This window comes from Balaenoptera borealis, assembly GCF_965194805.1.
Source record: "Balaenoptera borealis genome assembly, chromosome: 15".
Taxonomy (NCBI): domain Eukaryota; kingdom Metazoa; phylum Chordata; class Mammalia; order Artiodactyla; family Balaenopteridae; genus Balaenoptera; species Balaenoptera borealis.
The window spans coordinates 80,949,115-80,975,226 of NC_138871.1; the positions used below are offsets into that span (position 1 = coordinate 80,949,115).

At 39.2% G+C, this 26,112-nt stretch overlaps 1 protein-coding gene across 2 annotated transcripts in view; it reads left to right on the forward strand.

The window, feature by feature from the left end:
* Positions 1–26,112, forward strand: part of NBAS (NBAS subunit of NRZ tethering complex) — a 345,856-nt gene that overhangs the window by 282,267 nt on the left and 37,477 nt on the right. For both annotated transcript variants that reach the window (XM_082357496.1, XM_082357497.1), the window contains 3 exons: positions 302–504; positions 2,637–2,726; positions 20,869–21,064. In XM_082357496.1, coding sequence (XP_082213622.1) covers positions 302–504; positions 2,637–2,726; positions 20,869–21,064 — 489 coding nt within the window. The remainder of the gene's footprint in view (positions 1–301; positions 505–2,636; positions 2,727–20,868; positions 21,065–26,112) is intronic.

Consider the following 26,112-nt stretch of genomic DNA (forward strand, 5'->3'; position numbering starts at 1 on the left):
CTGATTTTTATGTTATTGAATGTTTATGACATCCTCTATTCATAAGAAGTGATTGTCCTCATCCTCGTTTTATAGATACTGGAAATTTGAGATCACAATGGCTTACTAATTAAAGCAAGGATTGCACTCAAGCCTGGGTGGCCCTGGAGACCAAGCTCTTAACAACCCCTACGTATTCCTCCATGTGGTGTTTGTGGTCATAGTGTATTTGGTTTGAGAGCTTCTAAGTATATTTCGCTCTGTCCATGTAGACATGTAATTCCTAGTTGATATTTACATGTTGAATTCCATACGTTTTCAGGAAACGCTGCAGAAATATAGTTACCTCTATGATCTGTCTCGGTCAGAAAAAGGGAAAGTTCAGGATCAAGCCGTGGCCATGTGTTTAGACGGTCAGCCTCTAAGAATGATTCAACAGCTGCTAGAGGTGGCCGTTGGCCCTCTTGACATCTCACCTAAGGATATAGTACACAGTGCAATAACGAAAATCATCTCTGCGTTGAGGTAAGATATAAAATAGTCATTGAGGAAAACCTGAGCTGATATTTTGCCAGTAATGTGCTTGTTTCATGGTTGTTAGAAAGGTAAAATATCATCATGTATGTAGGAGCATTTTATAAAGTATGATGTACTTTATAAAAAGTGAGAGATTATGATTAGACTTCTCAGTCTCATGTCTTAAAATATCTTGTGAATGGAGAACCATGGAAATGTTCTTTGGTCCTGTGTGTAACATGACATTGGTCCTGTGTGTAACATGTCAAGAAGCTAGCTAACTTCTGGGTAGACCCTCTCCCCCACCCAGATAATTCTTGAAATAAGGGAAAGGCCAAAATGGCATGTGAAGCAGGTTGCTAAGTGTCAGACTGTCATGTGACTTCAGTGCGGATTTTCAGAGCTTGTCTCTTCTAATTCCCCTTCTTAGTAGCAGTGGGAAACCAGTTCCCAGAAGTTTCTTTTGAAGTACACAAGGCAAGGTTAATCATATGCTGAAGAAGTTGGACATGTGTTAAGTATCTTAGGACATTATTTACCTGCAATTAATGGCATAAAACTGACAATTGAGAAATTCTAGCTTTCTGTCAATAGGCTGGTATCTTTGTAGGAATACATCCAAGGGGATTAGGAAAGAGGGAAAGTTGAGCTAAGAAAATAATGAGGCATCAAGTGCTTTCTGTGAATAATGCAATTAGCCTAAAAGATTTAGTTGTGTTTAAATTATTCTTCTTTTAAGCATTCTTTGTAATTCTGTGTTGCTCTTGAGGAACTTTTTGATTAAATGCGTGTCAATTCTCAGCAGCTGAACTGAAATCAAATGAGTCTTCATCAGTTTAATTACCCAGCTTCATCTGGTTTTCACCTTAGTGCTCTGAGGTATCTGGTAATTTTATATACAGGGAGAGAAATAAAATAGTGTAACACTTTTTAGAAATCGCAAATGTGAAATGAATAAAGCTTTATTCTATTACGAGCTTATTATGTTTTGGTGGTGGTGGTGATTATAAGAGTCACTTTCCTCTTTCAAACGATGACAGATAATTGTTTGCCATGTTTTGTACCTTTTTGATTCAGTTATCTTTTATTATTTCTTAAATCAAGGCTTAGATGAAGCTCACAAAACAAAAATTTGAAAAATTACTGAATATAATTTAGTTTATTTTTCAAAAATTGTACGTTTTCCTATAATTAAAATATGATATATTTTTACATTTATAAAATTCTGACATAAATTATACTCCTTTCTCTTTCCCTGTGCCCAGTTCTACTACTGAAGATTTTGTTCTGATCTAATAAATGTTAGACTTAGTGCACAGAAGACATTCAATAAAAATGAATTAAATCTTTCAGTAGTGGGAGGAAGGGGAACTTCAGTTCACCTGCCTCTTTTTCAAAGGAAAACAAATTGCTATTGACTATGTCCATAACATTTACCTTTTAGAAAGTTAGTGAAATTTAGTAGGCATAAAATGACAAAGGGATGAACATACTGAATCCAGCAGTTGGTTTAAATCATATAACTTAAACTATTCAAAAACTCATCTAAAACTTCTCTTTCCTCTGTTACATTTTCAGAATTCAGTAGAGTTCCAGACATATGCATTTGTAGAATGGGCATAATAGGGCCTGTCTCATGGGCTGTTGGGATTATTAAATGTCAGGATGTATGTGAAGCACTTAGCAGTGCCTGCTACCTAGTAAGTACCATGTAAATATTAGCGTTTTGAAAAAAAGGCCAGCTGGAGAATTTAGATTATTATATACTTAATGCTTAAAATAGCTCATATTTTTAATGCCCATTGAGTATTTCTTTGAATTTTTGGATGACAGAATGCAAGTAGATTTTCTTACTCTCTCTTTTTCCTTTTTTTTCCCTTTTCCTCTACTCTCGGTAGGAAAACAAACCTATATCAGACTGTGAGCTCCTTAAGGGCAGAGGTTTCATCTCCACATCCTTAGCACACGGTATAGGATTTGGTACCCTTGTGGGCTGCATATACCACGAACAGCTATGAGCTGGCGGTGTATGCTGTGCCGAGATCCAGCTGGATTCATCCGCGTGTAAATGCCCCACTTGTTTCTGAGGCTTGAGCCATCCTGTTCTGATTCCGTTCCTCTCTCTGTCTCTCCCTTCGCAGTGGAGGCAGTGCTGACCTCGGGGGGCCGGCGGACCCTCTCCGCGTCCTGGAAGGGGTTGTTGCAGCCGTCCACGCCAGTGTGAGCGAAGGGTAAGGCTGGAGCAGTTTGTGGGTCTCACTGAATGGCGTTCCTCAGAGTCCTAGCATTACTTTTAATGTCCATGTTTATGAAGCTTCCATGACTAAGCCTCTTTTCTAGGCGGTTCTGAAGGAAGAGCTGAGGGCTTTCTGGAGATGCGTTTTCCCAGCTGTACTCTTAGCCCATCAGCTCCAGCAGGACCCTCTCCTGCTCTCCTGGGCCCTGCTGGTCTCAGAGTGTGGTCTCTTCCCACCTCCTCCTGAGGGCGGCCGGGGAGAGGAAACTGCTCTGCTTCTTAGGAGAGCACGGGTTTACGTCTCCAGGAGGTTAAGTGTACTGATTAAGTATGGAAACTCCGAGAGTGTATATGTTATTTTTAAAAAACTTTATATATGTTAAATCTGTCTTGTCTGAGGACTGAGAGTGTAGAGGCTTTATAAGTCTAGGAATGTGTGTGTCTCCAAACCATTTTAAGAAAGAATCTTTCATTCAGGTGCATTGTTAGTAGTAGTAGGAATAACAGCAACAGCAAAGTGACAGTTATATATTTCCCAGAGTGGACGAAGATCTTTCCTATGTCTGGTATCCATGGCAACGCTGTAAGGCCTCACCCCCGTTTCCTTTGATACAATGATGATGAAGTGTATTTGAGAAGCGCCCTCGTAGTCCGTTCAGTAATATTGTCTTTATTTGCATATTGCCTTCCGGTTGCTGTTCAAGTACAGGTACATTTCTACACGATTTCGATCAAAATGTATGAACACTTCTCTCTTCTGTTTTAGTTACTTGCTGTTGGAACTCTTTCCATTGATCTTTGTAGATTTAGTGGTTATGATTTTTGACGCCTGCATATGTGGTTGCCATTGTCAGATGAGGAAAGTCTGGGAGAGAGGAGTTGACTTGCCCAGAGTCAGAGGCCTAGGAAATAGAGCCAGGAGTGTGGTCTGCCCCTGCGTCATAATTTAGGGCTCAGATGCCTTTATAGAATGTCTCCACGCATCGCTTTGGGCCCGCGGTTTGAGTGAAAGAACGTAGGATAAGCCATATGGCTGGGTCTGGCAACCATGGCCAGCAGGGCCCTCGACCTACTGTGCCTTTTACTTTGCACGTTTTTTCTAAACTCCTTTGCTTGTGGGTCTTTAAATGGTAAGGAAGCCACAGCTGTGGCTAACGTGGGCTTCTTATTCTAAAAAGAAATGTCACTGTTCTGCACGTTTAGTGTGTGTCATGTTCCGTGCTCTGTCACGAACAGTTAGTTCTGGGTAGGAGGAGCTCAGAGTCTTACAGGGGAGACCAGCTTGCCTGCGCTCCCAGTTACCGTGCAATAGAGTGGTCAGCGCTGTGCAGAAAGCAAGGTGGAGGGAGTGGCTTATTCTGCCCGGGGAGGTTAAGGCAGGATCCACACGGGGCGGCACTGGAGCTGGTCTGTGACGTCTGAGTCTGCGAGAAGGAGGAGGTGTAGTCCAGGCTGGGGACACTGCTTCAACGGGGCAGGTGCAGCAGATAGCAGGGTGGGCAGAGATGCTACGTGGGAAACCCTCAGCCACTTTCTAGAGGGTCCATCGAGCGGCTGCCATTCCGGTCACAGCCCATCAGTTGGTTCTCCGCTCCCCGCTCCCCTGTGAGCCGTCGCACAGTGGCTGTCAGGTACCCGGACCTGGATCCGGGCCTCACATGATGAGAGGGATCTTCACGGGCACTGCTTTAAGCCCCTTCCAGTGGGGTCTCTCAGTCTCGTCCCACTGGGAACATCTCAAAAAATTAGAAAGCAGTGTTTTTCTTAGTGAATTTCCAGCCAGATATACAGAAGAATACAACTTGGGTCACTTGAATACAGACTGTTTTTTTAAGCTTCGATTTCCAAAGAGGAAGACGTTGGGGAATGGAGAATCAGAACAAGATCTTACTTTTCATCCCAGAGACACAGAATAACAAAGGCTCCTTAACAACAACATAAAACTTAAGTGAACTTTTTTTTTTTTTTTTTGCTTAAAAAAGAAAAAGAGGAAGACAGACAAAGTCATAACTTTGATTCCTGGCAAGTGTTCTGTGAATGTGGCCAGTTAAACCTGACACCCTTGGCTTCAGTTCTCCTCCCTGAGAGCGTGTCCACCAGAGTCACAGGGGAGTCGCTCTGTCTTTTCTAGGTAGTTCCCGGGGAACGGGGTCTTCAGAGTGACATGGGGATTTAAACTCTTTTCAAGTAATGCTACAGGATTGGCAGATACAAACTATTATATGTAAAATAGGTAAACAACAAGGTCCTACTGTATAGCACAGGGAACTATATTCAATATCCTGTGATAAATCATAATGGAAAAGAATCTGAAAAAGAACATGTGAATGTATGTATAACTGAATCACCTTGCTGTACACCTGAAACTAACACAACGTTCTAAATCAACTATACTTCAATTAAAAAAATCACATAAATAAAGATAGAGGAACGCTCTTGGGTCACTCGCTCATCACTTGGTTTGACATGACTGACTAACCCTCTAGGAGGCCACGCCAGGCTTGTGTGCCCCTAACCCTCCCTCAGTCCCAGCCCTGTAACGTGAACACCCATTGCCCACTATGGCATCCGTTTAAACGGCAAATCATCTCTCTTCATACACATTGTCAGCTGTCACAAACACACACGTGCGCGCGCACGCGCGCGCGCGCGCACACACACACACACACACACACACGTATATCCATATGCTCTTAGGTGAGGCATACACCATCCCAAAATATTCCTGGCAGAGGGATTGAAAAGTCAGAATTATGGTGTGTGTATTAATGGGTACCACCAAGAGTTCAGTTTTGTGTTTAATTTTTAGACAGTTTATGCCTTCATCAGCATGTCCTGCTTTGACTTTTTATGTTGGTACAGGTATCATCTACCTTTTAACTGCAGCTCCCGCCTCTCCCGTGAAGCCCCCTTTCCCTCTTCTTCTACCCGTGCTAAGGGTGAACGACGTGAAACCACAGTGCCCGGGCAGGTACCTGTGCAGGCAGACTTCCTTCTAAGTTTAGCCACATTCTTGCTTCTAGATATCAGGGTTAAGTCTTCTAGGGATTTGAAATAGTGTCAAAAACCTTTTTTTTTTTAATATCTTTATGGAGTATAATTGCTTTACAATGTTGTGTTACTTTCTGCTGTATAACAAAGTGAATCAGTTATACATATACATATGTTCCCATATCTCTTCCCTCTTACGTCTCCCTCCCTCCCACCCTCCCTATCCCACCCCTCTAGGTGGTCACAGAGCACCGAGCTGATCTCCCTGTGCTATGCGGCTGCTTCCCACTAGCTATCTCTTCTACATTTGGTAGTGTGTATATGTCAGTGCTACTCTCTCACTTCGTCCCAGCTTACCCTTCCCCCTCCCCGTGTCCTCAAGTCCATTCTCTACATCTGCATCTTTATTCCTGTCCTGCCCCTAGGTTCATGAGAACCTTTTTTTTTTTTTAGATTCCATATATATGCGTTAGCATACAGTATTTGTTTTTCTTTTTCTGACTTACTTCACTCTGTATGACAGACTCGAGGTCCATCCACCTCACTACAAATAACTCAATTTCATTTCTTTTTATGGCTGAGTAATATGCCATTGTATATATGTGCCACATCTTCTTTATCCATTCATCTGTCGATGGACACTTAGGTTGCTTCCATGTCCTGGTTATTGTAAATACTGCTGCAATGAACATGGTGGTACATGACTCTTCTTGAATTATGGTTTTCTCAGGGTATATGCCCAATAGTGGGATTGCTGGCTCATATGGTAGTTCTATTTTCAGTTTTTCAAGGAACCTCCATACTGTTCTCCATAGTGGCTATATCAATTTACATTCCCACCAACAGTGCAAGAGGGTTCCCTTTTCTCCACACCTTCTGCAGCATTTATCGTTTGTAGATTTTTTGATGATGGCCATTCTGACTGGTGTGAGGTGATACCTCATTGTAGTTTTGATTTGCATTTCTCTAATGATTAGTGATGTTGAGCATCCTTTCATGTGTTTGTTTCATGTGTCTGTATATCTTCTTTGGAGAAATGTCTATTTAGGTCTTCTGCCCATTTCTGAATTGGGTTGTTTGTTTTTTTTGTTATTGAGCTGCATGAGCTGCTTGTATATTTTGGAGATTAATCCTTTGTCAGTTGCTTCATGTGCAAATATTTTCTCCCAATCTGAGGGTTGTCTTTTCATCTTGTTTATGGTTTCCTTTGATGTGCAAAAGCTTTTAAGTTTCATTGGGTCCCATTTGTTTTTGTTTTTATTTCCATTTCTCTAGGAGGTGGGTCAAAAAGGATCTTGCTGTGATTTATGTCATAGAGTGTTCTGCCTATGTTTTCCTCTAAGAGTTTGATAGTGTCTGGCCTTACATTTAGGTCTTTAATCCATTTTGAGTTTATTTTGGGTGTGGTGTTAGGGAGTGTTCTAATTTCATTCTTTTACATGTAGCTGTCCAGTTTTCTCAGCACCACTTATTGAAGAGGCTGTCTTTTCTCCATTGCATATTCTTGCCTCCTTTATCAAAGATCAGGTGACCATAGGTGCGTGGGTTTATCTCTGGGCTTTCTATCCTGTTCCATTGATCTATATTTCTGTTTTTGTGCCAGTACCATACTGTCTTTATTACTGTAGCTTTGTAGTATAGTCTGAAGTCCAGGAGCCCGATTCATCCAGCTCTGTTTTTCTTTCTCAAGATTGCTTTGGCTATTTGGGGACTTTTGTGTTTCCATACAAATTGTGAAATTTTTTTGTTCTAGTTCTGTGAAAAATGCCATTGGTAGTTTGATAGGGATTGCATTGAATCTGTATATTGCTTTGGGTAGTAGAGTCATTTTCACAATGTTGATTCTTCCAATCCAAGAACATGGTATATCTCTCCATCTATTTATATCATCTTTAATTTCTTTCATCAGTGTCTTATAGTTTTCTGCATACAGGTCTTTTGTCTCCTTAGGTAGGTTTATTACTAGATACCTTATTCTTTTTGTTGCAATGGTAAATGGGAGTGTTTCCTTAATTTCTCTTTCGGATTTTTCATCATTAGGGTATAGGAATGCAAGAGATTTCTGTGCATTAATTTTGTATCCTGCTACTCTACCAAATTCATTGATTAGCTCTAGTAGTTTTCTGGTAGCATCTTTAGGATTCTCTATGTATAGTATCATGTCATCTGCAAACAGTGACAGTTTGACTTCTTCTTTTTTGATTTGGATTCCTTTTATTTCTTTTTCTTCTCTGATTGCTGTGGCTAAACTACCAAAACTATGTTGAATAATAGTGGTGAGAGTAGGCAACCTTGTCTTGTTCCTGATCTTTGAGGAAATGGTTTCAGTTTTTCACCATTGAGAATGATGTTGGCTGTGGGTTTGTCATATATGGCCTTTATTATGTTGAGGTAAGTTCCCTCTATGCCTACTTTCTAGAGAGTTTTTATCATAAATGGGTGTTGAATTTTGTTGAAAGCTTTTTCTGCATCTATTAAGATGATCATATGGTTTTTCTCCTTCAATTTGTTAATATGGTGTATCACATTGATTTGCGTATATTGAAGAATCCTTGCATTCCTGGGATAAACCCCACTTGATCATGGTGTATGATCCTTTTAATGTGCTGTGTTGGATTCTGTTTGCTAATATTTTGTTGAGGATTTTTGCATCTATGTGCATCAGTGATACTGGCCTGTAGTTTTCTTATTTTGTGACATCTTTGTCTGGTTTTGGTATCAGGGTGATGGTGGCCTCGTAGAATGAGTTTGGGAGTGTTCCTCCCTCTGCTATATTTTGGAAGAGTTTGAGAAGGATAGGTGTTACCTCTTCTCTAAATGTTTGATGGAATTCTCCTGTGAAGCCATCTGGTCCTGGGCTTTTGTTTGTTGGACGATTTTTAATCACAGTCTCAATTTCAGTGCTTGTGATTGGGCTGTTTATATTTTCTCTTTCTTCCTGGTTCAGTGTCGGAAAGTTGTGCTTTTCTAAGAATTTGTCCATTTCTTCCAGGTTGTCCATTTTATTGGCATATAGTTGCTTGTAGTAATCTCTCATCATCCTTTGTATTTCTGCAGTGTCAGTTGTTACTTCTCCTTTTTTATTTCTAATTCTACTGATTTTCTTCTTCTCCCTTTTTTTCTTGATGAGTCTGGCTAATGGGTTATCAATTTTGTTTATATTCTCAAAGAACCAACTTTTAGTTTTATTGATCTTTGCTATTGTTTCCTTCATTTGTTTTTAATTTATTTTGATCTGATCTTTATGATTTTTTTCCTTCTGCTAACTTTAGGGTTTTTTTGTTCTTCTTTCTTTTTTTTTTTTAATAATAATTCTTCATTTATTTTATTTTTTAAATTTTTGGCTGTGTTGGATCTTCGTTTCTGTGTGAGGGCTTTCTCTAGTTGTGGCAAGCGGGGGCCACTCTTCATCGTTGTGCGTGGGCCTCTCACTATCGCGGCCTCTCTTGTTTCGGAGCACAGGCTCCAGACACGCAGGCTCAGTAGTTGTGGCTCACGTGCCTAGTTGCTCCGCAACATGTGGGATCTTCCCAGACCAGGGCTCGAACCCGTGTTCCCTGCATTGGCAGGCAGACTCTCAACCACTGCGCCACCAGGGAAGCCCTGTTCTTCTTTCTTTAATTGCTTTAGGTGTAAGGTTAGATTGTTTATTTGAGACGTTTCTTGTCTCTTGAGGTAGGATTGTATTGCTTCCCTCTTAGAACTGCTATAAACTTCCCTCTTAGAACTGCTTCCCTCTTAGAACAGCAATTTCCTCTTAGAATTGCTGCATCCCATAGGTTTTGGGTCGTCGTGTTTTCATTGTCATTTGTTTCTAAGTATGTTTTGATTTCCTCTTTGATTTGTTCAGTGATCTCTTGGTTATTTAGTAGCGTATTGTTTAGCCTCCATGTGTTTGTATTTTTTACAGCTTTTTTCCTGTAATTGATATCTAGTCTCATAACGTTGTGGTCGGAGAAGATACTTGATACGATTTCAATTTTCTTAAATTTACCAAGGCTTGATTTGTGACCCAAGATATGATCTACCCTGGAGAATGTTCCATGAGCACTTGAGAAGAAAGTGTATTCTCTTGTTTTGGGATGGAATGTCCTATAAATATCAATTAAGTCCATCTTATTTAATGTATCATTTAAAGCTTGTGTTTCCTTATTTATTTTCATTTTGGTTGATCTGTCCATTGGTGAAATTGGGGTGTTAAAGTCCCCTACTATTATTGTGCTACTGTTGATTTCCCCTTTTATGGCTGTTAGCATTTGCCTTATGTATTGAGGTGCTCCTATGTTGGGTGCATAAATATTTACAATTGTTATATCTTCTTCTTGGATTGATTCCTTGATCATGATGTAGTGTCCTTCTTCGTCTCTTGTAATAGTCTTCATTTTAAAGTATATTTTGTCTGTTATGAGAATTGGTACTCCAGCTTTCTTTTGATTTCCATTTGTATGGAATATCTTTTTCCATCCCCTCACTTTCAGTCTGTATGTGTCCCTAGGTCTGAAGTGGGTCTCTTGTAGACAGCATATATATGGCTGTTGTTTTTGTGTCCATTCAGCCAGTCTTTGTCTTTTGGTTGGAGCATTTAATCCATTTACATTTAAGGTAGTTATTGATATGTATGTTCCTGTTCCTGTTTTCTTAATTGTTTTGGGGTTTTTTTTAACATCTTTATTGGAGTATAATTGCTTTACAATGGTGTGTTAGTTTCTGCTTTATAACGAAGTGAGTCAGCTATACATATACATATATCCCCATACCTCCTCCCTCTTGTTTTCGTAGGTCTTTTCCTTCTCTTGTGTTTTCTGCCTAGAGAAGTCCCTTTAGCATTTGTTGTAGACCTGGTTTGGTGGTGCTGTAGTCTCTTAGCTTTTGCTTGTCTGTAAAGCTTTTGATTTCTCTGTCAAATCTGAATGAGATCCTTGCCGGGTAGAGTAATCTTGGTTGTAGGTTCTTCACTTTCATCACTTTAAATATGTCCTGTCACTCCCTTCTGGCTTGCAGAGTTTCTGCTGAAAGACCAGCGGTTAACCGTATGGGGATTCCCTTGTATATTATTTGTTGCTTTTCCCTTGCTGCTTTTAATATCTTTTCTTTGTATTTAATTTTTGATAGTTTGATTAATATGTGTCTTGGTTTGTTTCTCCTTGGATTTATCCTGTGTGGGACTTCTCTGTGCTTCCTGGACTTGATTGACTCTTTCTTTTCCCATGTTAGGGAAGTTTTCAATTATAATCTCTTCAAATATTTTCTCAGAACCTTTCTTTTTCTCTTCCTCTTCTGGGACCCCTATAATTTGAATGTTGGTACGCTTAATGTTGTCCCAGAGGTCTCTGAGACTGTCCTCAATTTTTTTCATTCTTTTTTCTTTATTCTGCTCTGTGGTAGTTATTTCCACTATTTTATCTTCCAGGTCACTTATTCGTTCTTCTTCAGTTATTCTGCTATTGATTCCTTCTAGAGATTTTTAATTTCATTTATTATGTTGTTCATCATTGTTTGTTTGGTCTTTAGTTCTTCTAGGTCCTTGTTAAATGTTTCTTTTATTTTCTACATTCTATTTCCAAGATTTTTGGTTCATCTTTACTATCATTACTCTGAATTCTTCAGGTAGGCTGCCTTTTTCCTCTTCATTTGTTTGGTCTGGTGGGTTTTTACCTTGCTCCTTCATCTGCTGCATATTTCTCTGTCTTCTCATTTTGTTTAACTTACTGTGTTTGGGGTCTCCTTTCTGCAGGCTGCAGGTTCATAGTTTCCATTGTTTTTGGTGTCTGCCCCTGGTGGGTGAGGTTGGTTCAGTGGCTTTTGTAGGCTTCCTGGTGGAGGGGACTGGTGCCTGTGTTCTGGTGGGTGGGGCTGCATCTTGTCTTTCTGGTGGGCAGGGCTGCATCTGGTGGTGTGTTTTGGGGTGAACTTCGTATGATTTTAGGCAGCCTCTCTGCTAATGGGTGGGGTTGTGTTCCTGTCTTGCTGGTTGTTTTGCATGGGGCGTCCAGCACTGGAGCTTGCTGGCCGTTGGGTGGAGCTGGGTCGTAGCGTTGAGACGGAGGTCTCTGGGAGAACTCTCACCGATTGATAATACGTGGGGCCGGGTTGTCTCTGGTGGTCCAATGTCCTGAATTTGGCTCTCCCACCTCAGAGGCTCAGGCCTGACACCCGGCCGGAGCGCCAAGACCCTGTCAGCCACCTGGCAAAATTTCCCCTACGGATCACAGACTTCATATATACCACATGTCTTCTAATACAGCTGCTGGACTGGTCTTTTTCCATGCCTAGATCAGCATCCTGCTTCTTCAGAAAACTGTGCTGCACCCAGACTCCAGTGCTCATTCACATGGTTCTCTCCCCGCCCTCCTCCGGCACTGCCAAAGCTGCTCTTTCCTGGCGGGCCCGGGAGCCCGTAGGCCTTCTGAGAGTGCCCTCAGGGCGGCGCCTCTACTCTGACATGTTGACTTCCAAATGGAAAAATCCTTTCTTTGTGTGAATAAAGGTGGCCTTCGAGGTCCAGGTTTCAGGGAACTGGCCCGCGGTCCCCAGGACGGTCGCGGCTTTGGCCGGTGGGGCCCCTCCAGAGCCGGCAGCCTCAGTGAGGCCGCCCTCCCCTGCGGCTCCAGGGCAGCTCCGTGGCAGTGGAGGGGAGAGACCCCGAGCCAGGAATTCCAGCTGTGCTGAAACACGGGCTCCATTCTGTCAAAAACCTTTTGTTTAAGAAAAAAAAATGTATCTTATTGAAGTATAATTAATTTACAATGTTGTGTTTCTGGTGTACAGCAAAGTGATTCAGTTATACATACATATATATATATATATATATATACACACACACATATACACATATATATATATTCTTTTTCATATTCTTTTCCATTATGGTTTATTACAGGATATTAAATATAGTTCCCTGTGCTATACAGTAGGACCTTGTGGTTTATCCATTCTCTATATAATTGTTTGCATCTGCTAATCCCAAACTCCCAATCCATCCCTCCCCCACCCCACTCCCACATGGGAACCACTAGTCTGTCCTCTATGTCTGTGAGTCTGTTTCTGACGAAAACCTTTTATAACATCTACAATTAAAGATGAGATTACGATAATTAATTATCCAGAGGCTTGTGCCTATTATATTTATTTTATGAGCGTGTATGTTTTCTCCCATTACAGATGTACCTCAGGGATATTGAGAATTTGGTTCCAGACCACCACAATAAAGTGAATATCACAATAAAGCAAGTCACACAAATTTTTTTGGTTTTTCAGTATATATGAAAGTTATGTTTATACTGTACTGTTGTCTATTAATTGTACAAAAGCATTATGTCTAAAAAAATTGTGCATACCTTAATTAAAAAACACTTTATTGCTAAAAAATGCCAAAACATTTACAATAGGAACATCAAAGATCACTGATCACATATCACCATAACAAATATAATAATAATGATAAGTTTCAAATATTGTGAGAATTACCAAAATGTGATACAGAGACATGAATTGAGCAAATGGTTTTGAAAAAATGGCATCAGTAGACTTGCTCAATGCAGGGTGGCCACCAATTTGTTAAAAAAAAAGACAGTGTCTAAGTGAAATAAAGTGAAGTGTAATAAGATGAAGTGTGCCTGTATTTATGTATATCTGTAACATCATATTTTGAGAGTATATTTTAAATTTCTAGTTTGTGTTAAGGATTAGTTTATTAGTTTGCCTAGGGAAAATTTCAGAAAATTCAACAGCTAAAATTATAGTGTTCTAAAATAATATACCCGTTAAACCAGGAACTAAGAAAATACCTTGAAGCGTTTTAAAAACAAAAATCTAATGAACATCCATTACTTATTCTTATTTAACAACTCACTCAGTCCTCAGAACCACCCTATCATATTACTATTATTGTCATCTCCATTTTACAGATGAGGAAATGAAGGTCAGACAGGTTCTGTAGGTTGTCTGGGGTCACCCAGATAAAGACGTGTTGTGAATTTCTCTTACCGTATCTCATCTTTTTCTGACATTAAAGAGCCTGCAATGGACTGTTAAGGCAGTGCTTCTCACACGTCATTCTGTTTAGGAATTGCCCAGGGATCTTGTTAAAATTCAAATTTTACTTGGGTAGATGTAGGTAGCGCCTGAGATTCTGCGTTTCCAACCAGCTCCCAAGTGCCCCTTAGTCCATGGACTGAACTTTGCAAGGTCTTAAGGCATTACTTTCCTCCATTTTCTCGCCTCTTCCACCTCCTTCTCTCTGCCTTGGCCTTATTTCCTTTTCTACTCCCTGCCTTCATATACCTTTAAAAAATTTCCTAACAGATATGACCCACAAGTGTGAACCAGTATATTAGTGATTCTCAAAAGGATGTACAGAAATAAATCCACTCAGAAAACAGATAATTAATGAGGAATTCCTCTGTGCACCATTCAAAGAGGGAGAAAGATTTCCTTCAGAACTATTGAGTATTTTAGGACTCTTTGTTTGTTTAAATTGCTGCTTAATCACAGTAGCAGCTTCAGCTGTCTTAAAGCTTCGTGTATATTGAACAGTGTCAGATCATTCAGGCTTCATTGAGCTCTTTGGAGTTACCTAGGGACTTCACATTATTTTTAAAGCACACAAAAGACCCCGCCCACCCCCCAAAAAAAGGAAAAGAAAAAGAAAGCCCACTAGAGCAAATTGAATCCAGTTTCTTCTTCCTCTTCCCGCTCCGTGAGGCAGAGTGAATCATCAGATAATCTCCAGGTACCCCCAGTGCCTGAGCCCTCTGTTCTGTTATGTGAACCCTGCTGGAAGCCATGGTCGCTGACCCGGAGGGTGGATCCACTCTACCACTGCAGTGTTCCTCGGGGCCACCTAAGGCCATACTTATGACTTCACAGCTGCCATTTCTGCCGCATTACAGTGAGATGTGTCCATGTTTCTATTGATGAATGAACCTCAAGAAGATCTTCTGATTGGCATACATTTGAGGGCAGCCACAAAGACGTTGTTAGTATTTATTTACCAAAAGTTAAGATTTGAGATTGGAATTCTGCACACACCAAAATTATTGCCTTTGTAGGAATTTGTCTTTTAATATAACTTGATTATGATAATTATTTGAAAAAAATCACGCTTTTTATACTACTGCAATGCCATTAACACGTTATGCATTCATTTGTTTTCAGTTCCCTTTTACTCTTTGTCAGGTGCCCCAGTTGTTTCACGGGAGCTGATGAATAGAAGACATTGTCCTGGGAAATGTCTGCTACACCCAGTTCCGTGTGTAGTGAGGAAAGTGTGTGCAGTGTGTGGATCGGTTCCTTAACTGAGTTCAGGGACCTACCCAGAATATGAGCACTTACGTCTCTCACTGTTCGCTCGCTCACATTTACTTGCTTTCCACCCCGGGCCCACCCACCTGCCTGTCCTTCTCTCTCTGTCTAGCCTAGCATGTTACAGATCAGTTTGCAAACTGATTTCCTACTGAGGCCAGGCAGGTAATGGAAATGAGCAAGGTGGACGGGCCTTAAGGGAAGGTAGGAAGTGTGGAGGCTGAGGGGTACTTGAGAGCTCAGGAGGCCTTATCTAAGGGAAGCAGCTGCCAGTGAGTCCTTATCTTCCAGCATTTAAAGGGGAGCTACGTTGTTAAGAGAGTGGATCCTAAGAGATCTCATCACAAGAAAAAAACCATTTTTTTCTTTTTCCTTTTTGTATCTATATGAGATCATGGCTTTTCACTAAACTTACTATGGTAATCTTCACAATATATGTAAGTCAAATCATTATGCTGTACACCTTAAACTTACACAGTGCTGTATGTCAATTATATCTCAATGAAGCGGGAGAAAAAAAGAAGAGCTGGTAAATCTTCATTGTGTAAAATTTTTAAATTTTGAAACATTGGTATATACTGTGTGAGCCAGTACAAAACGCTGGCTGCTGGTTTATAACTTCAATCTAGAAGATTGGACAAAGTGACCTTCTGTTCCCTTCAGGCATTCCAATTCTATGACATTTATATTTACAAGAAATCACAAAGGTCTATGTTTGTCTTGTTTGAATGCAGTCTTTCCTTCTCCCACTCTCAAATAAGAACAATAATTTTATTTTGTGTAGTGCATCATGATATATAAAGTGCTTTTCGTATTTACTGTCTCTTTTAATAGACCATAATCATTTAAGTTCAAGGTTGGGTTATCTTCATACGTTTATGCCATGCAGAATCTGCAAGCTCTTATACAAAGGATCAGCTTGTTAATATTCTCAGAATCTGTCTTTTTTCTTTGATTCAATAATTGCCTTTGTTTAGTTGGCATTTCTTTTCCGTTCCTTTGTAGTTTTGTGAATATCCTCTTATACTACCTTACTTACCTAGTAGAATATCATATTCTCAAATTAATCATTCAGTGAACCTAGTTTTGTTGTCATTGTTGCTGCTGTTGTTCTTTTCTGTTAGTAGAACTACTCGTATATTTCAGAAGACTCCTTATCTTTTGGGCCAAAACTGATTGTGTGAATGTGTGTGTGTTTCCTTTAGTAGTTAATTTTTTTTTAAAAAATAGTGTACTGAATTACCCTGTGTAGTATAATAACCTCCCCCCACCACAGAAATCCTCATTATAGGGAAAGAGGTAGAAGCAAATGTCTGTGTATTTGCAATGAAACTGAGATACTTTTCTCTATTACCTATTTTATATCTTTTTAAAATCATTTGTATATCTCTTTTATAATAAGATAAAAATGTTTTGAAATCATGTTCTCTTTTTATTCCTAAGCTCATTAAACCCTCTCCTTGCCTCCATAAAATGCTATAAAAATGGAATCATTTTCCTTCCCATTCTGGTTTTTTTTTTACATTGTAAAAGTCGTAATTGGGGGCTACCGGGCTCGAGCCCTGGTCCGGGAAGATCCCACATGCCACGGAGCAACTAAGCCCGTGTGCCACAACTACTGAGCCTGTGTGCCACAGCTACTGAAGCCCGTGAGCCTAGAGCCCGTGCTCTGCAACAGCAGAAGCCACTGCAATGAGAAGCCTGCGCACCGCAGCTAAGAGTAGCCCCCACTCACCACAAGTAGGGAAAGCCCACACACAGCAACGAAGACCCAACGCAGCCATAAATTAATTAATTAATTAATTAATTAAAAAAAGAAAGTCGCAATTGGTTTTTACCCACCTGCTTATCTTGAAAAATTTCAAACCCACAGAAATGTTGCAAAGATTGAAAAATAATGACTATATTCTCTTCCCCTTGATTCACCAATTGTTAACATTCTATCACAATTCTAACATTCTGTTTTTCTTTCTCTGCCTCTGTATATGTGTGTGTGTGTATTTGCCGAATCATAAGAAAGACTACGAATTTTAAAAACTCAAATTGAAATTAAAATGTAAACTATTTTGCAGCTAAAAACTTTAGGAGATACTGTCTAGTCGATTTCCTGGACAGCTTTTCCTACAGAGCTGCCTTTCATTTCTGCGCAGTCTTATTGAGCACAAATGTTCACAGTATATATAGCCAAACTCATCTATAACATAGTGCTTCTAGAACACAATGTTTCTGTTTTAGGAATGAGTTTTCGTAATTTTATTATGTATTTGAACTATCAACCAAAACTTAGAGCAGTTTTTTCCAAAATGTCCAATGTTATCAACTGCACAGCAAGTTGTCAGGTAAAAGGAATCTAAATCTAATGATTTGGAAAATGCTGTGATAATAATCTCTCTGTATCACATCAGTACCTGAATAATTTTAATCTACTGCCACAGTGTTCTGGAATTTGCCCCCATTTGGTTCAGTAACATTGCATAGTGATTGACAAGGCTGTAAGATAGTCCAAGTTCAAATATTGGCTCCACGACTTACTGTGTGACTGTGGACAAGTTATTAAACGTCTCTTTGGTTGCTTCCTTGTCTACAAACTGGAGATGATAACAGAATACATGAAAAAGATAGTGACAATAAAGTGATGTAATTCATGGCGCACAGTAAGCTTTCATAGTTATTATTATTAACAGTTTTCATTCTTGTTCACTGTATGCAGGTCTTGCATTATTTTTGTAACTTCCATCTGGTCTTCATGACTCCAGCTTCTTCCCATTCTAGCTCATCCTACCTGCTCCCCTCTTGGCACTTGGGTGACAGGGTCAAAAATATCAGCTTCTTATTATGTGAAATTGGCTTGGACTCAAAGCCCAAAATGTACTTTAATCTTCTTTTCTCTTGAATTACACTTAATTTGACCAGTGTAGGCCTCACCCAAAGGGCGTGCCCCGGCCTGCACACCTCTCTAAGCACTAACATGACTATGATATTTCACTGCTCAGAAACCCTCCATCATTCCCATTCCACACCATGTAAGACCAATGTCCTCAATAATCATTGCTGCCACTAATTGAAGTTCTTCCTTATGTGCCAGATAATGTATTATGTGCTTTATTATTTCATTTTATGTATTTCATTCTCAATCACTCCACGAGTAAGGGGTTATTATCTATCTCCAATTTACAAATAAGACACTGAGGCTCAGAACCGTTAAGTGACTTCTTGGTCAGTGTAGTGCTGTCAGGAAGTGGTCATTCTGGGAATGGAATCTGGGCTGACACCTGCAAAGCCTGTGCTTTCAGAGTGTGAAGGTGCGCCACCTTTTCAGCCTGTGTGCGAGCTCCTGGTTATCCAGGTCAGGAGACCTGTCCTCGCTTTGCTCTCCTCTGATTGACCCCCAGACATCTGTGCTTTTTTTGCTCCCTGAACATGCTATGTCCTTTGAAATCTTGGACTTTTTTTTTTCCCTTGCTCTTCTCTTTATCTGGATTATATTTTCCCACCTTTCCATTAATGTGCCTTCCATTTGCCCTTTGTGATCCGGTTCAGAGGCCATGTCCTCCGTGAAGCCTTCCCTGATTTTACCCATTCTTTCTTCAAAACAATTGTTCACATTTATATTATGTTAATATTTAGAGAATAGTCATTTGTGAAGTCTTTCTGTTTCATTGTATTATTAATTCTTTGAAGGCACAGATCATATAATTGTTCATCCCTGATCATCCAGTACAAACTAGTACTCTGTTGATGCTGATAGTAAAATGATGATTATTCAGATGATGGTCACTGTTTATTAAATCCTTCCTCTGTGCCACATACAATTCTGGGTACTTTATATAAGTTATCTTGTTTGCAAAGACTCCAAGAGACACACTTTCAGGCCCTTTGTCTACTTAACTGTAAAACGGGAATGACGACATTCATGATTTTTATTGAGAGTTGTTGGGAAAAGATTCATAGATCCATCAAATTCCAAAATAATACTCTTTCCACTACACAATACTGTCTGTTTGCTTTGCAAGTAGTAGATACCCAGGAAATATTTATAGCATTCTGCTTCTTCTGCACCCCAGTTTTGACATTTCTGGTACATATTAAGAGTGACACTCGTAGGTAAAACTGACAAATGTCTTTGTAAATTTAGGACATGCTTGAACCAATTGTCCACGGCATTTTGTAATTTATTCCTAAATACAAATAACTAACTTTGTTTTTTTTTTAATTTAAATTGCCCTGAAATTGTGCAAGTATATTAAAGAATGCACACTGAGAGAAATACTCAGTGGTATTGTAGAGTTTTATTCTCAGAAGTTTTAAAAAAATTTTATGTGGTCTTGTTAGTTCATGGAATTTGGAACTTGATGTGGGTGATTTATTGGTGAAAGCCTAAGGATCTGGTTATAAAAGGATCTATATAATTCAGTGCTTTAGCCTGGATCTCTAGGGCCTTGTGGAAGTGAGACTTCTGTATGAGTGACCTCTTAACAGTCATCGATAGTAGTAATTCATCGACATCATCATCAAATAAGTTGTTTTCCTAAGATGGTCCATTTGGGATTATAAGTGAAAAGATTCTAGTACTGGATAGAAAGTTGTACAAATGTCCCCTTCGACAAATCCTTTTAGACCTCCCAGTTCTTTAATAATCACACATTCATATTTTATTTTTAAGGTAGTATCAAATTTGATACTCTAACCCCTTATTTAAATTCTGTCACAGAAAAATAGTAGAAAGAACATGGACTTTGGGGTCATACTGCACTAGTATAGTTGTTGTGGGCATATACTATCACTTCCATGAAGCCTGTTTCCTCATCTATAAAATGGAATTTACATATACAGCATGTTGACTATAGTTAACAATATATATTTGGAAGTTACTAAGAGAGATCTTAAAAGTTCTCATCTCAAGAAAAAAAAATTTGTAACTATATCAGATGATGGATGTTAACTGGACTTACTGTGGTAATTATTTTGCAGAATATACATAAATCATGACGTTTTACACCTTAAACTAATACAATGTTATATGCCAATTATATCTCAATAAAACTGAAAAAAATTTCAATAAAATATGTACAAATTAAATATGTTTACTTTGTATAGTTATTGTCAACTAGTAATAGTTTATATAAAATTACTGAATGACGCCTGGCACTATTAGTATCATTAGTAGAAATAAACCATACTTTTCTCTTTTTCTTTGAATTCAAAGTTATTAACTAGTTGATGAGATAAGCCATTCATGATAATTGTATTACAAGAGTTATTTTGTTTGCCAAGACTAAAATAATAATATTTCAGTCAAAGATTTTTTCCAGATGCCTACCTGGTTATCCACGACTCTAGCACCCTCCTATGTGAACTATTATCAATAGAAACAGTTATCACTCTAAAGCAGTGTTCTAATGAAAACTGTTTGATTTGGAAATCTTTAATTTTGCCCATCGAGCTAGTCGTCAATTCAATTCAATAAAAAGAGAGTCTTTTAAGCCCTGGGAACTGGATGGGCATGGGCATAACATCTTCACAGAACTTTGAAATAAGCCGTGCTTCTTAGTAAACTTTGCTTAAGAAATGGAGTAGCTAAGAACATATTGATTATTTTTATCTGCTTTCTGTAACTCATTTGAATATGGTACTGTTTAACTATCACATGCATTTTACATAGTTTTTAAACACCTAATGTGGTTTGCTTTAAGCCATTTAAAACCTACATTTTTCCTCGCAGTAGAAAAAAAAATAAAGTCACCCAACAAACAGTTGTTTAGATCAGTCACCGCATTTGATTACTGGAATTAGAAACTACTAAGTCTTTTTTTTTCTTTTTAATCTAACGCTTGATTTTGCAGAGAACAGCTGGTGTCCTCTGAGGACCTGCTGGAGTGGCTGCGGCCTTTCTGTGCTGACGACGCCTGGCCCGTGAGGCCCCGCATTCAAGTGCTGCAGATTCTGGGACAGTCGTTTCACCTGACTGAGGAGGATGGCAAGCTCCTTGTGTTCTTTAGAACGGAGGCCATCCTCAAAGCCACTTGGCCCCAGAGACAGGTAAGGGAGCATCTGACTGCTCATTTCTTGATTACTTTAAACCACCTTCAGGTGAATAATCAGCTTGCTAATGCAAACTTCCCAGTGTGTTCATCAGTCCAACTATGTAGTAGTTAAATATGTGCAACAAATTTTGTTTTTATTTTTCCGTAGGTTTGAATATGCATAGTAGATGATGCCTCGGTCACCTAACATGTGTATCTAATTTTTCTCTTCATAGGATGCAGTCAGGATTTTTCATAGTATCAGTTAATTATGGCAGCTCACCCTTTCCCTGGAGAAATGCAGATCTAAGTGGAAATTCAGTGTGCAGTATAGCTATTTCATTTCTTTTATGCTCTGCCCAGGCACTAAAATGCCCTCCCTTCTCTTCTGTATGCAGACCGACAAAATGCAGCAGACACACGAGATCTTTGGTTTCTCCATATCATCCTTCAGGGCTCACTCAGTCCATCACCTCTCTGGACCCTTCCCTGACCATTTCAAACCTAATTAATTGAACCTTGAGGTCCACACATTTGATCTATTATTATTACTGCTGTTACTACTACTACTAAAAGTTTTGTCTCCCCACTACCTGAAAACTGAGAAACCCTGGAGGATATACCTATCATTTTTCAAATCCCTCAAAGTATGCTGTGCACACATTCAGAGCTTAAATGCTTGTTGATTGAGTAAGTGGAAATGCCAGTTCCTAAATCAAAGAAATACGGTGGCTGTTGAATTTTGGCTTAGCTTCTAAACTGATGCGTCCTGAAAGCATAGGATCTAAGAGTCAGCACTTAATCAAGTGCTTTAGCTTGCAGAGTAGACTACAGGCCAATAGAAGTTAGAAAATAAGACTTCCTAGGTTAATCTAGTCTGCAAAAGAGTTTCCTGGAAGTCTGATTCCAACTCAATTTACCTTCTAATTTTAAAGCTTTGCTTTATAATTTCTGTTTGTTTCCTTATTATTTCATTTAAAGAACAATGAACTTCTTTTTAAAAAGAACCAAATATTAAGGATATCTCGAGACTCTTCTCAGAGCATCTTTAGAATTACCTCATATATTCTCATTTCCCTCTGTGAGAGAAACAGGTAAATACTGTTATCTATTCTTCAGAGTTAGGGAATTTGAGACTAAAACAAGATGGACTTATCAAAGATTCTCTAATCTTGCCAAATTGCTGAAATGGATTGTATTAAAAGTCACCAATATCTGAATAATACTCTCTGAAGCATCATGACCATATCACATTATTTAGTCTCAGCATTTTGCTTTGCATTGCATCAAGAGACCACTAACAGGCTTTTTCAAGAGCAGTGTGTGAACACTAATGCAATGGGCTATGACATATACTCCAGGCCCCTGGCATAGTGAATGCTCAAGGTGTGCTTGTTTTCAGCAGACCCGAAGGTTCCCATAGCATCTCGGAGGTAAGCTCCAAACTAGGTCACGTTATTTTTGCCGTGTGGAACCTTAAGTGCTGACTCATCCTGAAACAAATGAACGCTCTGACTTTTATGTACTTTTCTGACAGAACCTCCATTTTTCAAGTTCTCAGCCTTTTTCAGTTGCATCTTCCTTGATGCCTCTATCCTGGCAGGACGATGAGGCCGGCTTCTGTGGTTGGAGCCTCACTTCATGTCGGATCTGTGCACCGGGAATGTTATGAAGCAACGTGGAAACTGGGAAAAGAAGAAAATATCCATCTTACCTGTTGTGTTGAAACATTAGAACATACACTTTGATATTTGGGTCTAAACGCTTCAGAAATAATATAAGTATAACCACTATTTCTTCTTTTAAGTTTTCCTTGATGTTCCAGTTATTCAGAGAACAAGTTGCAGCTTTTAGATGACTTCAGTGACTTCTGGCTATTTCTGAGATTTTAATTTCATCTTAGCTGAACTTTTTCCAAAGACAGTATGTAAGGGAGCTTAGCTTTGTCAAGAATGCTTTTCCATGCACTTTTCTAGACTGACTTGACTTGAATTTCACTGAATACAAACTGTTGTCTCTCATTTGCAAAGTCTGTCTGCTGTTCCTCGTTTCACCACTGTTTCCTCTGGTGGTGTGAACTTTTCAGGCCCTCAAAAAACATCTCTCCAGGATGTCTCTTGACTTTAGTAAAAGTCATCTCATGTCTCCTTCGCTTTTTAAATTTTCTACCTCCTCTTACTTTCCTTCTGTATAAGAACAATTTCCTGGTCCTTGGAAGCTAATGATCTGAGTTTCTTAAAGTATTTGGTAGTAGAAATAAGGAAACTACCATACATTTAGGTCTTTAATCCATTTTGAGTTTATTTTTGTATAAGTTGTGAGAAAATGTTCTAATTTCATTTTTTTACATGTGGCTGGTAAGGATGTGGAGAAAAGAGAACCCTAGCACACTGTTGGTGGGTGTGTAAATTGGGGCAGCCACTATGGAAAGCAGTATGGGGGTTCCTCAAAAAATTAAAAATAGAACTACCATATGATCCCACAGTTCTACTCCTGGGTATATATCCAAAAAGAATGAAAATACTAATTCAAAAAGATACATGCATGTCAGTGTCCATAACGGCACTAATTACAATAACCAAGATATGGAAGTAACCTAAGTGTCTGTCAGCAGTCGAATGGATAAAGAAAATGTGAGATACATAGATATACAGATACATGTCTCCAGTGGCACATTACTAGGCCATACAAAAGAATGAAATCTTGCCATTTACAGCATCACAGATGGATCTGGAGGGTATTATGCTTAGTGAAATATTAGGTTGGCCAAAAAGGTTGAATTTTGGCCTTTTTCCATAAGATGTAACAAAAAACCTGAACGAACTTTTTGGCCAACCCAGTAAGTCAGAGAATGACAAACACTGTATGTTGTCGCTTTTGTGTGGAATCTAAAAAATAAAACAAATGGATATTGCAAAACAGAAACAGACTCATAGGTACAGAGAACAAACTAATGGCTGCCAGAGGGGAGAGCGGTAGGGAGAGGGCAAGATAAGTGAAGGGGATTAAGAGGTACAAGCTATTAGGTATAAAACAAATAAGTTACAAGGATGTAATGTACAGCACAGGGAATATAGCCAATATTTTACAATAACTGTATATGGAGTATAATCTATAAAAATAGCGAATCATTATGTCATACACTTCAAACTAATACAACATTGCAAGTCAACTATGCTTCAATTAAATAGAAAAAAAAACTACCATAGTGGCTTAATTATGTTATTCGTTTGTAGACTTCTTCAAAATAAATTAAGTCACTGAGTGTCTCCTCCTCCTCCTCCTCCTTTAAAAGTTAAGTATTCTATGTCAGCCTGGCATTGCTTATTCAAATCTATTTTGGAGGGCAAGTGAATTTGGTAGGGGAACGCTGCCTTATAAATAGCTGTTTGCTATTTGGAAAATGAATGCAAAAAATTTGTAGCATCAGAATGGAAGTAGCAACAACTTCTGGAATGCTGTAGAACTATGCCCATAGTTTAAATTTGAGGTAGTCTCCATTACTGCTTTTAAAAAACTGTGTTACCTCTCACTAGACCAGTAGAAAGATTGGGGCGCTGGTGGACAAATCACATGCATGTGTCTCCGTCCTCCCTCCACTGTTGTTTATGATCTTGGAGAAGATTCTTAAACTGTGAGCCTTGGCTGCTTGGTATGTAAAATGGAGCCTTGAACCGGAGGAGACAGAGGATGGTTTGCTCACCTCTGTCATTTCTTCGACACACATTAAACTGTCGTCTTCATCTCCATATCCCAAACACCTAGAAGACCCCAAAGTGTTGATTGCACAGGCTCTCATTTTCTTAATTTCTCCCTATCTCCTTTTCCATCCTCAAAGGTAATATTAAGGATAGAGACAGAGTCTTACAGTGTAAAGATAAGAATAGGTAATGACATTGCAATGTTCAATTACCAGAAAATGTGGGACTGCTACCTTCACTGAGGCTGGTAATCCTCTTAGGCAGACTTTGCATACATCAAATAGGGACTTAATATTTAATTATCCTCAAGGTGCCCAAAGTAGTGATCCCGCAAATCAATGTGTTGCTGGGAAACCAGCCGGCTCCTGCAAAATTACACACAGCGTCTGTGGGGCCTGCTACCTCACTGGTTCCCAGAGAGACAGCGATTTCTAGTTTTCTAATGATTAGTTAACAGAATTAAACATTCAGGGGCCCTCATTTTTCAACAGCTTGAAAGGCCTTCGTTTCCATCCCAGAAATGTGCCCCAGCTTGGCGGGCAGCAGGGAGACCGAGGGAGGGGAGGGAGGAATGTAGAGGGGGAGGGGAATGAATGTAATGTGTTAATTCCCTTGGTACAATGTATCTGAGTTTTTCAGGTTTGGTAATTTTCTAGTTAACTGGTACATGAAAAATATGGGTCAGAATACTGATGTTTCCTTAAAAAATTCCATACCCCATCACCTCAGTTTTTTTTTCTGTCTTTATGTAAAAAAGAACATGTGGCTTAGAGTTTCATTTTACTTTGTAAAATTTCAGTCTGTCTGAATTTGTGGTTGTAAGTGATCAACAGAAAGAATTAGTTTAAGACAACTTCTAACCTCATTACAAATTCATGTATACATGGAAGGGTACATTAGCCCTTCTCGTCAGAGGCCAGCTTGGCTTCATTTGCCAAAGCATCAACAAAATGCTCACTTCCTTGTCAGACAGAGGGAGCTCCGACAAAGATCAGTAGGAAAAGTTAAGTGTGCAAAGCTATATTTAGTTCCTCACAGAAGAATTACTGTTACCTTAAATGTCTTCAAAGCTAAGACTCATTGCCATAAATGATTTTCTTAAATATAGGATAATATTTGATGTTAAGAATATGTGTTCACACGAATACTTCTCTAATAGCCATGAAATCACAAATTCCTAGAACTAGAAGACACGTTCAAAAGCATCCTTGGTCAGTAGTCACATTTTATAGGAGGGATGTGGATGTCCGAAAAGGAAGAAGTTCCGTCCTCAGATTTTAGCATAAATGTCACCATTTCCAAAGTGACTACATCACCCAGTCACAACCTATTTTATGAGCATTTTTCTCTTCTAATCACTTAC